The sequence below is a fragment of the Lissotriton helveticus genome, chromosome 5_1, assembly GCF_964261635.1.
Source record: "Lissotriton helveticus chromosome 5_1, aLisHel1.1, whole genome shotgun sequence".
Classification (NCBI taxonomy): Eukaryota; Metazoa; Chordata; class Amphibia; order Caudata; family Salamandridae; genus Lissotriton; species Lissotriton helveticus.
The window spans coordinates 603,638,417-603,650,634 of record NC_136065.1 but is presented as its reverse complement, the minus strand read 5'-3'; the positions used below and the strand labels follow the sequence as shown (position 1 = coordinate 603,650,634).

The 12,218-nt window shown below is 46.1% G+C and overlaps 1 protein-coding gene across 2 annotated transcripts in view; it reads right to left on the bottom strand.

Annotated features, from left to right (window-relative positions):
- POLR3A (RNA polymerase III subunit A) overlaps nt 1-12,218 on the bottom strand; it is a 284,112-nt gene that overhangs the window by 88,503 nt on the left and 183,391 nt on the right. For both annotated transcript variants that reach the window (XM_078642965.1, XM_078642966.1), the window contains exons 18-19: nt 7,600-7,718; nt 5,476-5,613 (exon numbers count right to left, since the gene is read on the bottom strand). In XM_078642965.1, coding sequence (XP_078499091.1) covers nt 5,476-5,613; nt 7,600-7,718 — 257 coding nt within the window. The remainder of the gene's footprint in view (nt 1-5,475; nt 5,614-7,599; nt 7,719-12,218) is intronic.

Genomic DNA, 12,218 nt, shown 5'->3' with positions numbered 1-12,218 from the left:
TTGTGAGGAGCAGAATAGGTTACTCTCCTCACTTCCTCTCAATTTCAGTTCAGGAAGTAGTCTGTTGAGGATAACGAGCAGTGTCTTCTTGTTGAACCATATTCTCATACATAACTCACTGCAGTGATAAGGGAGTAGAATTCTGACTAATCTAAAAATGAAGGAAATTATTCTAGTGCCATGCTAAAATGGCTGCTCGATTTGTAAGCACCTAAATTCTCACAAAGGAGATGCAATTTCATAACCTACTAACTGAAGCGCCTAATTAAGTGGACTGCAGTTTAATGATAAACAAGTTACTTACCGTAAATTATCTGGTAGAGACATAGTCGAGCCTCAGATTCCTTAACTTTTTACCTTTTCCCAGGCATCAAATCAGTGCAAAAGCACCACAAAGAAGGGCACTCACAAGGGAGTCGGCATTTAATAATTTTATTTCAGCGCAAAATACTCAACGCGTTTCGGTCTCAACTCAGACCTTGATCATGGTTTGGTTTAAAAGAGACCTGTCCTTCATTTATTTTCATTTGAAATACCGGTATTTCAAATGAAAATAAATGAAGGACAGGTCTGTTTTTAACCAACCCGTGACCAAGGTCTGAGTTGAGACAGAAACGCGTTGGGTATTTTGTGCTGAAATTAAATTATTAAATGCCGACTTCCTGGTCAGTGTCCTGCTTTGTGGTGCTTTTGCACTGATTTGGAATGTAATACCGGCGCGGTTTGGCCGGAGGAGAAATGTACCGCCCATAAACGGAAGGAGATAATATATATCAAATCAGAAAACACTTCCTTGTGGGGACATTATAGCGGCACTCCACAAGATCGTAAAAATAAGAAAAAACATCCTTGTGGGGACATTAAAGCGGCACTCCACAAGATGGTAAAAATATTTCCTTATTGATTTCTCACACATCATTTCATCAACACGTTTTGGCTGACCCAAACAGCCTTGTTTAAGATGAAACAGGATTCCTCTAAAACTCATTTAAGGGCTCTTTTGCTTCAGCAACCGTGACGACAGACAACACATCTACTAACTGTGAAAGGCCACTTTGACTGTTTCATAAGCACCATCTTTGAATGTGCAAATACTGCAATCATTAGAGGCTTGCCAATCACTATATTTTAAAAACACTTTAATCAATTGTGATCACTCCTTAATTCATTATTTTGTTTTTTTCCCGTTTTTTTCTTTCTCTATTATGCATGGATAAAGAGTAGAGAGAGAGAGAGAGAGAGAGAGAGACATGTACTTACAACGTATGACATACAGCCATATATCAAACTTACTGTGAAAACTGCTACTCATATTAAAATTTGCAAAAGTATAATACATATCCTGCTTTACTCTATATTAACAGAACTAAATTTAAACATGCATAACAAAGAGAAATGTCAACTGTGTATACACCATATACTATAGATATAATGAAAGAAAAACTAGCTCATGAGACATATACAACAGAAAAATCAAACAAAAACAAAAAGAGAGAAGGATCAACCCTCAATAAAACAAAAAGCACCCTGGGCGACTTAGTCATTAAGATAATGCTAACTGTCAAAAGTATCCTGAGAGGCTGGTACTACCATAAGCCTAAAAGAAAACACATGAGAACGAAACTTCATCTACCGCACCTACGACCACACATGGTCCAATAGGTCAAAATGAAGTATGACCCATTCCATGAAAATCTCACCGAGAGGTATCCAGTTGGAATATATGACAATAAGGTATACCAGACAGAATCAGAATCTGCCCATAGATCAGATGAGGGCTGATATACACACATAGATACTTAAAATATATTATTTTGGAACCCTAAAGGGCTGTAAACCACAAAGAGGAATTGTTGATTAGAGGAAGACAGCGGACATCCAACCTCCCAATAGGAGAAAAGCAACTACGCCAAGCATATCAAAGTATATGAAATGGAAATCTCAGGATATTCTTAAGGAAGAAAAGAACCATAGAAGCCTGACACTGCATTCCAGATAACCTCACAAGCAGTGTTCTCGGGGCAGCATGTTTCCAAAATGGAAGTAGAATTACAACATTACCTCCAGAAATGGGGTGATAACCATTAGTAATACTGACATACCACAAAACACCAAATAGAGACCTGAACGTGCCATATGTAAAGCCTCTCAGAAAGAAAAAACGCAGATCAAGGGACTGTAACCCCATGCACAGGTACGGAACACACAAGGTTGCAAAGGCGGCAGAACCCCCTCATAGGGCATCCTAATCTTTGTCAAAATTCACATGACTGAAAATTAATCTGTGCAGCATTTAAATTAAAAGAAAAGTGCACCCACCAAAACTTGAACCAAGGACAGCAGCCCAATGAAGGACCACTAAAGTGGAAATCCAGAGTCAACGCAAATAACAAACATAAATTCTGAATAAAAGGTCCCACAAGGGGCATAAACAAGATGTCCCTATAAGAGAAGCTGATAGTCAAAAATAATGCATACCAGCATACCGAATTGCTTCCAAAGAAGCATGCGACATCGGTAAACTTCCTAACCGAAAGAAATATCACACGTAATTAACCTCTTGGGCATGCAGCTCATCATCAGAGGAAAAAGGGAAGAGAAACTTATGCAATAGGTAACCTTGTAACCCATAATCTGTCAAAGACAGTACCTTCAAAACAAAAATGCCTGCTCCTGCAGGTACATCAAATCGGGTGTCATCAACAGGTGGAGCTTAAACCACCATGACACGGTCATAGCATGGCCGACCAGTTCGGGCTGGACTGTTCCCATGAGGCACAGGGTCGAGGCTGATTTTCATATAGCCATGTCTGACCTGGGGTGGTGTGGAGTGCAAAAAAACGATGGATTTAGGCCCAGATCTCTGTACTGGGGTGACTGTATGACATTGTTCTGCATTCGGTCCATCAATTGTTGTTTTTGCATTTGTCACCCCGAGTGGGATGGGTATGCTCAGACGTGAGACCCATGCTCTCCACACCACTGGAGTCAAGCTATCCAGGCTGATGAAGGCTGATAGCCAGAAACCGGTCCTTGGATGCTTGATTCCGGTCCAGGAAAGACATGGCTTGGCAGTTCGGGCTGGACGGTTCCCATGAGGCACAGGGTCGAGGCTGATTTGCATATAGCCATGTCTGACCTGGGGTGGTGTGGAGTGCAATAAAACGATGGATTTAGGCCCAGATCTCTGTACTGGGGTGAATGTATGACATTGTTCTGCATTCTGTCCATCAATTGTTGTTTTTGCGACCGTATGTGAAACCATAGATTAATATCCCTCCTAGTAACGGGAAAAAACAAAATAGGTATATAATTAGAAAAAGAGAAGTAAGGCCTGTTTCTCACTTTTCTCACGGAAACGCCATAAAGCTGAGTCGGCCTGTTGCCATCAAAGGGCATATTGAGCAATGCAGCCTGGACGGTTTCTGCAAAACCTGAGGCCCGTAACCAGGCACAATGTAGAGTCACAGAGAATGCCATGGCCCGGCTTACCGAATCAGTGGTATCCATGCCACATCTAATAATCAGCTTAGCTGCCTGTTGTTCATCCCTAATGAGCTGTTCAAGATTAGGTCAGAGGACATCTGAAAGTGGTGGCAACACAGTCTGTGAGGAATCCCACAAAGCATGAGTAAAAAACGCCCCACACCACAAGATGTGTTAGTGGACGTTAGGGCAGAACTAGTTGAGGAAAAAGTATGTCTGCCACACGAATCTTTCCACCTAGATGCTCTATCCGATGGAGCACTAGGCAGAGAATCCATATTCTGAGAGGCTTACGCAGCCTGTATCACCAGACTACAAGAAATAAGATGCCTGAGAAGACAAGCTGGATCTACAGGAGCAGGCAGGTGCCTGTGAGCTTTATAGCACAATCCACTGAAACTCCTGTATCAGGCTTAGCCCAAGTACCCAACAATATGTCATACAGGCCCTCACTATATGGGAGAACAGCAGGCTCCACCCTGGTCTGACCCTGATAAAGTATATCAATCAGGGAATCAGTAGATTTCTCCACCATAGGGCGAAACAACTCCATATAGCCACCATCCTAAGAATCTCGGTAAAGGAGGAACTTACCTCAGTAGCAAGGCTAGGAGGGGAAGAAAATCCCAAAGCCAATTACTATTCCAGTCCACTAGCCTCCCCAAGTGCAAACAACCAACTCCCTTCCAAAAGAGGTGGAATGCCCTCAGGCATAGGCTGCAAAAACCCCAATACCTCCATGTCATCACGAGAGACAAACGGGAAGACAATTTTCCCGATAGATGATTCCGTAAAATCCGCACCAGACTTTGTCCGACGGCGAAAATCCGTCTGATGCAGACCCAACGACTCTGTAGGCCTATTTGCCACAAAGGACAAACCCACCGGTGTGGTTCCACTTACCTCCTTAGGGCCCGGCAGCGCTCCAGAGGAAGGTGAGGGCTCAAAGATTAGATGTAGAGAGTTATAGTACTTCCTCATCTGGGCCATCGATGCCCCAGCTTCAGGAAAGTCAGGCAGGCGGGCAGTGGAGTCGTGTACGGCCCTTCCTCAACCAGCGAGCGGAAAGAGCAGTGGGAGATGGCGACTTCCACTGCCTGCGCTTACCATGAGACGTTGAAGGAGAGCGACGTCCCTGTGATCGGCTCAAGCTCCTAGAACGGCCTCGCGAATGGGCCTACAAATGGGAAGAAGACCGAGGCTGTGAAGTCTCCAAGGACAGCATCAGACGTGCCACCACGAGCTTCATACAGCATTCCTGGAGCGCCTTTGGCTTCAGGTTCTGGGAGGAATCGCAAAAACTGAATTGTGGTGTTCCCCAAACCACCACATACAAATGGAATACAGGTCTGTAGCCGACATCTGACACACTCAAGACCCACAAGGCTTAAAGCCTGATGACATGGGAAAAAGAGAAACTGTTCCCACCCGATAAAAACTGTTGAAGTAGGCCATAAAAACTACCCTGATGAATCACTTCTCTGGATCTGCTTTGCAGCGCGAAAAGAAAAAAACTGACATCCACACGCCGAAGAGGACTTATATGACTCGACTGAAGTCACAAATGGAGTCGGCTTCATCACTGAGTCGTACGGCGCAGTCCCCCGGCACGCAGAGGTACTGCTGAATTTTATTTCCGGATCCAGTCTGACGCCTGGGGAGAATTTCAAAGTTAAGGAATCTGTGGCTAGATGTCTTTCAGATACCAGAACGTTGTTGCCAGTCCTCAATCTCGATAGCTACGGAAGCAGAGAGGCATCAGGAGCCTTGCAGAGTCTTCCCCCAAGGAGCTCCTGACTGAACTGAATGGTTAGCATATTACAATGGAGAACAGGTAATCTTGTTTGCTTTTCTTCTCACGTTCACCGCTATTTAATTTAAGAAACAGGAACAGAACTCTAGCAAGGAATACAGCTCACATTACTGGAATGGTTAGTCTCAATCACTTCTAGGAAAGTGAAATACAGCATGAGCCAGTGCAGAGCTTACCTGCATGTATCCGGTTTCTGCTGTTTTTACCGCAGTGTCCACAAGGCCTTCCCGTCCAGCCATAGTGTGGAAAAAGAACTCAGTAGGCGTCAATCCAGAATAAAAACTATTTGCAACAAAGCCTTTGGCAGCAGGTAGCTAGAAGAAGAGATGGAAGAAAGAGGAGGACATCAGATGCACAGAAGAAAAAAGTTGATAAATATAGGTGTGGACAAATATTAATCAAGACAGCATTTAAACAGCTGGAACCCTCTAACAAGGGATGTCAGATAGTAAACGTGCCCCCCTCCTCCTCCCGGCGCCCCAAGCTGCATCTCGGACAATGTCAGACAACATACCAGTAGGGTCAATGTGATGTAGAATTGGAATGAAGGCCGTGCTCATTTTACAATATGATCCAGATTCAGGAATCTGATGTAGTCTAATTAGATTACCACTACCGGGGATGCTAGACCATCAGATTTCAAATTCTTTCCCATACAACCAAATGAGTAAAATCACACTGGTTATGGTTTCATGTAAAACAACATAAAATAGCATGTGATAAAGTATATTTGTAAAACTCAGACAATCCATTGGATAGCTTGGTGCAAACTACATTACAGTACACTTGTATTGTGGAGTGGTGTGGCTCACTGGTTAGAGGCGGCAGACCCGGGAGCAGAGGACGGCCCGGGAGCAGGGTTCAATTCCCGACGCGGCAGGGTGTTGGACCAGGGTCAGCGGACTCGATAAGTCTCGCCTCGGTGCCTACTCTAACTAGAGATCACTCTCGGCAACTCTGGGCATTAGCTTGCCTCATCTCCACAACGGCCCCCCACATACGCTGGGGATGCCTGGTTTCACCTTGGAGATACCCAGTAGGGACCATCTCACAGGGAAAGCCAGGACGGGTTCCCCAGCGGTCTATAGCACAGAGATACTCCTTCGGGAGTCGATTCTAGCACGTTAGAAACCCACAATTAATTAATTAATTAATTAATTGTTAAAAAAAATCCAGGTTACCTATTTTGTCAACCTCTGGAGGAGTAAAGGCTGGGTAGCCCTGTCAAGATTCGAATCTGGAACAATGGATTCAAACAGAAATCTCTATAATGGACACTTTAGTTCAGTGATCCACCAGACCCTTCTTCTGCTGGTGATCTTTCCGGCAGCTATCCATGGATCATTCAACATTAACATAAGAAATGTGCTCAAGCAGTAAATGCTGATCTGATCTCTAGATTTATGTTAAGTTTTGCAATTCTTTTATAGTGCATCATTTGCCAATTACATGACCTCTTTGGAGCTGTTGGGGTATCACAAGCAGCAACATCTGCAAGCGATGGGAGGTGACGTCTTAGAAATAGCCCATCAACACTTCACCAGGCAGAGTTTGCTAAAGGATCTGTAAAGCTTAGGTCCTATCATATTTCGATGTAGCAAATAGGATCTCTTTTGCACACAGACTTATGGTCCCACACCAGTATATATAAACTTAGAAGAAATAACTATTTACTAACTTACAGCTGCACCTTGGAAATATGTCACCAAACCTACTGCAGTTGACAGGGAAATGAACATATGATCCGACGATAGAATAAAATGGAAGCAATGCTTATTTTAATCCCCAGAACTGCACAGTTTGTTTCACAGTGCTGGAGGAAGGACGTTGGTAAAGTCCAAGTGTTTCTGTGTATTTCACAATGCTCTATGAGTCTCAGAGTATGTCATGTATCAGGAATGCCATCACTTGCTGTTTTATATAGTGCCTCGTGTGTCTTATTCACCTGCTAAGTATACTACACACCTTCCTAGAAATTATTTAGAATGCAATTCAGGTCAGTTTTGCAGCACTAGCCCTTGCATCAGTATGATAAATGTATAAAAGCTACTCGAAGCGAAAAAGATTGGCTCTTTTTTTAAATAAAATTAAGTTTAAAAACTTCTAAACTCTTTCTCAAACAGAAACCCTTCTTGGGGGAAAAAAACACTCAAACTACTCCCACGAACTTGGCGCTTTTTCATACCTTTTTATAGGTCAGTGTAGAATCCTGCCCCACTTCTGCCTTTCATGGCATGTAAGTGTCCCTCTTGTGCCAGAAACAAAACAAATGTGCATACGTCAATGGGAGACACGCTTACCTTGCAGTGCTTCTCAAAGTGAGGCAAAGAACGGTTCTCAAAGCCGTCTGGCACTCTGGACCCGCTGATCGCCTGCTGTCCGACACAGGCGATCATCTGGGAGATGTTGATGAAGGAACCTGAAAAGAGAAAGGTTATCCTTTAGGACCATAGATGACAAACTGATGTGAAGGACTCAACAGTTTTTAACTCTTTAAATGAGGGGTTTAAAGCTGGAGAGTTCAAAATGGCATCACATGTTACTGTACAAATCTGTCTGGCAGTGAACTCCATGCCACGTTTACACCGGCGTGCACTCTTTCCGCCGTGCCTCTGTCTTCCACTGCATGCTGTGCCCTAACTGGGCAGAGTCAAGAGGAGGGAGAAAAGAAAACGACAGATAACTTTCCCATGAATCAGGAGAAATGGGAAGGAAAAGGGCCAAATGGATGGCAATGTTAAGAATGTATAGGGATGAACAGATCAACGGAGTCCAAATCCTGAAGGGAAAGTGACACAGGGCAGGGGAGTGTGGGCAAACTGGGAGTCACACCCCAGTGAAAACTGACGCGACCAGCAGGTGGAGGATGGCGTAATATGACGTCAAATGGAAAAGGACAAAGGGGGAGCAATAAAACAAAAAAAGAAGAATCAGGAGGTAGAATAGGCCAAGCCAAATAGGGGCAAATTTCGATGGATGAGATTTAACGGGGTTACCTTTGCAGTCACTAATAAGGGAGGTGTGCAAAACAGAGAAAAAATTGCCAAAGAAAATCCACAGGGAATTTAAAAAAAGAAATTATCTAGAACCAGACACACTATTTTGAGCTACAGTCCCTTACCTGTTCTACTCTCAAATTCCATGGCAACACTGGAGGCTCTTTATAACCTTCATCTTTCTTTGATAAACTCAGCAGCAAACACGGAAAACAACAGAAAATAAAATTCCCACAAAACCCTGGGATGCAATAGCCTTTGAAAATACACCCCTGGTCAGATCAGCCGGTGAAGAGACAGTCCAATGCTTCAACCTTACATCCTTCCTTAACTAATTTTCTTATTTTGCTGCTTAGGAGCAAGTTAAATCATGTTTATACTGTGTGTATATGCATTGGCATGAAGTGCTGACTTGATACTTGGCTAATATTCACTCCGTGATCCCTCCTGGGATGGCGCACTGCATTCATAATATTGTTTTGTGGTTTACAGTAGGATTTATTGTGACAGGGTTTGGTGGCATTCATCTAGTTCATCTGTTAACCCGGGAGTACTTCCAAACAGACACAAGCCCACCCCCATCAGTTTGCAAAGCAACGCATGGTTGTGTCCAGTGATGCAAAGCAAGTTCATTGCTTCATTTGCTAGTAGCCTAAATGGATCTACACAGGGCGGGTCTGTGACAACCAATCGTAACCTTTAGGCAGAGTGGTCCTCATGTGGGGTATCTCATTGGGACAGCCAACAGAATTGGTCAGCTTATATGTGGATTCTACAGTCAGCTGGGCAGTTACTTTGCCTGCATCCTGCAAAAGTTTGATAACCTTCCTGTCCAGATCTTCTAGCGACTCCTAAAAGGGGACCATTGGCAAATATCAAACACATGGCTGAGGAACGGAGGACATCTGGATCTCCCTATCCCTTGTAGACCCATAGACTGACTAGAATAACCCAAAAGACTACCTGTTTACTATTGGAACATAAACTGCAAACATTTCAACTGAGATACACAGTCACTTTCTAAAGAATGACCTGAACTTAGGGGAGCTGGCCACCAGAGTGGCACCCATAGGTGCAACGTTTCAATTTTGGCAATGCGTTCACCGGATAGATGAAAATGCTTATGGGTTTATGAGTGCATATACGTACTCTTGTTCCTTTATGTTCCAGGACAGGCAGAATCAAATCCTTTGGTGGCACACACAAGGTTTCCTGTACTTATGTAAGTTTATACATGTTTTCCTATCCTGCTTTCCCTGAGAGAGGATCTCCCCTAGGATGTCCTCCTAGAGCAGGTACATTCATTGTTAATTTGTGCTGGAGGATGTTGTAATCGGTACTAGGATTTTCTGGGATCAGGAGCTATTGTTCATCACCAGAGTAAGACACTGAAGTGAAAAAGGAGGAAGAAAAGGATAGGAAACCAAAGGCAAAAAGCAAAGATGAAAAAGAACCTGCCACAGTGAGGTAGCGAATCGTGAAGTGTAGGATGGTGGAAGAAAGATGCATGAGATAGACTCAAGCAAAGGCAGTCTTGGTATTCAGCGATGTGCGAATGCATTAGAGCCATTGACTGGCTCCATTAGGCCCCTGCGCTTTTCTTTTTTCCAACTTTCCTTATGTTTGATGGGTACCTACACTGCTTGAGTAGCGGTTTCCTTTGTGTAACATGCACTATACCATTCAGCAGGGTGGTGGATGTCAGCATGTGAAACTAGAACAGTTTCAAGCTGCTAAACTATTGATATACTTATGCAGCTAATTCCTCTTGCAGGGTTGAACCCGTTTGCAATTCACATCTGTGCATTATTATGCAGCAGGAGTGAAAAATGTGCACAGCAAACAGCGTTATTACCCTGTCTGTCTTAATTGAGCTTCTTTCCTGACTGAGGCCACACAATGTTTTGGAAATACGATTGTCAATGTGCATGTTGCTGCTGTTAAAATGCCAATAAGGGACTCATTTAAACTGTTAGCTAAATAAGCACTCTTTTTTAGGTCTTGCCTGAGCCAATGCGCTTGCGCATTGCTCCGGCGAGATTATAGTAAGCGGAAAAGAGAAGTCTACCAACGGCTGCGGATCGCATACAGTTCATGTGATCTATGCACGTGCACACCATCGCCAGCCACATAACACACCACCATTTGTCTGTGCCTCGGCATCAGACTTCAAAGGAATGCGCTCTTAATCCCCCGCCCCCCCCCACGCCACAGCAATGCCGATAGCTAGTTTCTGTACGAAAGTGAAAGCCTTCCGTACTTGTTTACAGTAGCCTTGCTCCTCAAATGCTGATGCTGTGTTGCCATCTCTCTAGGGACACTCAGCTTGAAAACACTTGGCTTGCTAGCTGCAATGCTACATCCGCTATGCTTTGCCTCTAGACACGTTGATCCCTCGCAGACTGTGCTGACTCTGCCCCTCCTAATTAAGAAACTGACCAACGCAGTCACCACGCAGTCTCTTCTCTCTGTCTTATGATGCCTGCCCTGCCACCATTTACCTCGGACCCTCACCCTCACACCTAACCCTCACAACGCCTCACTCTCACCCCATCACCCTCACCCCGTCACCCTCAACCTCCCTCACCCTCACACCCCCTCACTCACCCTCACCCCTCACACCCCCACCCTCACACACCACATCACTCAGGGACACCGCCACATCACTCAGGGACACCGCCACATCACTCAGGGACACCGCCACATCACTCGGGGACACCGCCACATCACTCGGGGACACCGCCACATCACTCGGGGACACCGCCACATCACTCGGGGACACCGCCACATCACTCGGGGACACCGCCACATCACTCGGGGGCACCACCACATCACTCGGGGACACCACCACATCACTCGGGGACACCATATCACTCGGGGACACCACCACCACATCACTCGGGGACACCACCACCACATCACTCGAGGACACCACCACATCACTCGAGGACACCGCCACATCACTCAGGGACACCGCCACATCACTCGGGGACACCGCCACATCACTCGGGGACACCGCCACATCACTCGGGGACACCGCCACATCACTCGGGGACACCGCCACATCACTCGGGGACACCGCCACATCACTCGGGGGCACCACCACATCACTCGGGGACACCATATCACTCGGGGACACCACCACCACATCACTCGGGGACACCACCACCACATCACTCGGGGACACCACCACCACATCACTCGGGGACACCACCACCACATCACTCGGGGACACCACCACCACATCACTCGGGGACACCACCACCACTTCACTCGGGGGCACCACCACTTCACTCGGGGGCACCACCACTTCACTCGGGGGCACCACCACTTCACTCGGGGGCACCACCACTTCACTCGGGGGCACCACCACTTCACTCGGGGGCACCACCACATCATTCGGGGATACCACCAAATCACTCGGGGACACCACCACCACATCACTCGGTGACACCACCACTACATCACTCTGGGACACCACCACCACATCACTCAGGGACACCACCACCACATCACTCGGGGACACCACCACATCACTCGGGGACACCACCACATCACTCGGGGACACCACCACCACATCACTCAGGAACACCACCACATCACTCAGGGACACCACCACATCACTCGGGGACACCACCACATCACTCGGGGACACCACCACATCACTCGGGGACACCACCACCACATCACTCGGGGACACCACCACCACATCACTAGGGGACACCACCACCACATCACTCGGGGACACCACCACCACATCACTCGGGGACACCACCACCACATCACTCGGGGACACCACCACCACATCACTCGGGGACACCACCACCACATCACTCGGGGACACCACCACCACATCACTCGGGGACACCACCACCACATCACTCGGGGACACCACCACCACATCACTCATGAACACCAGCACA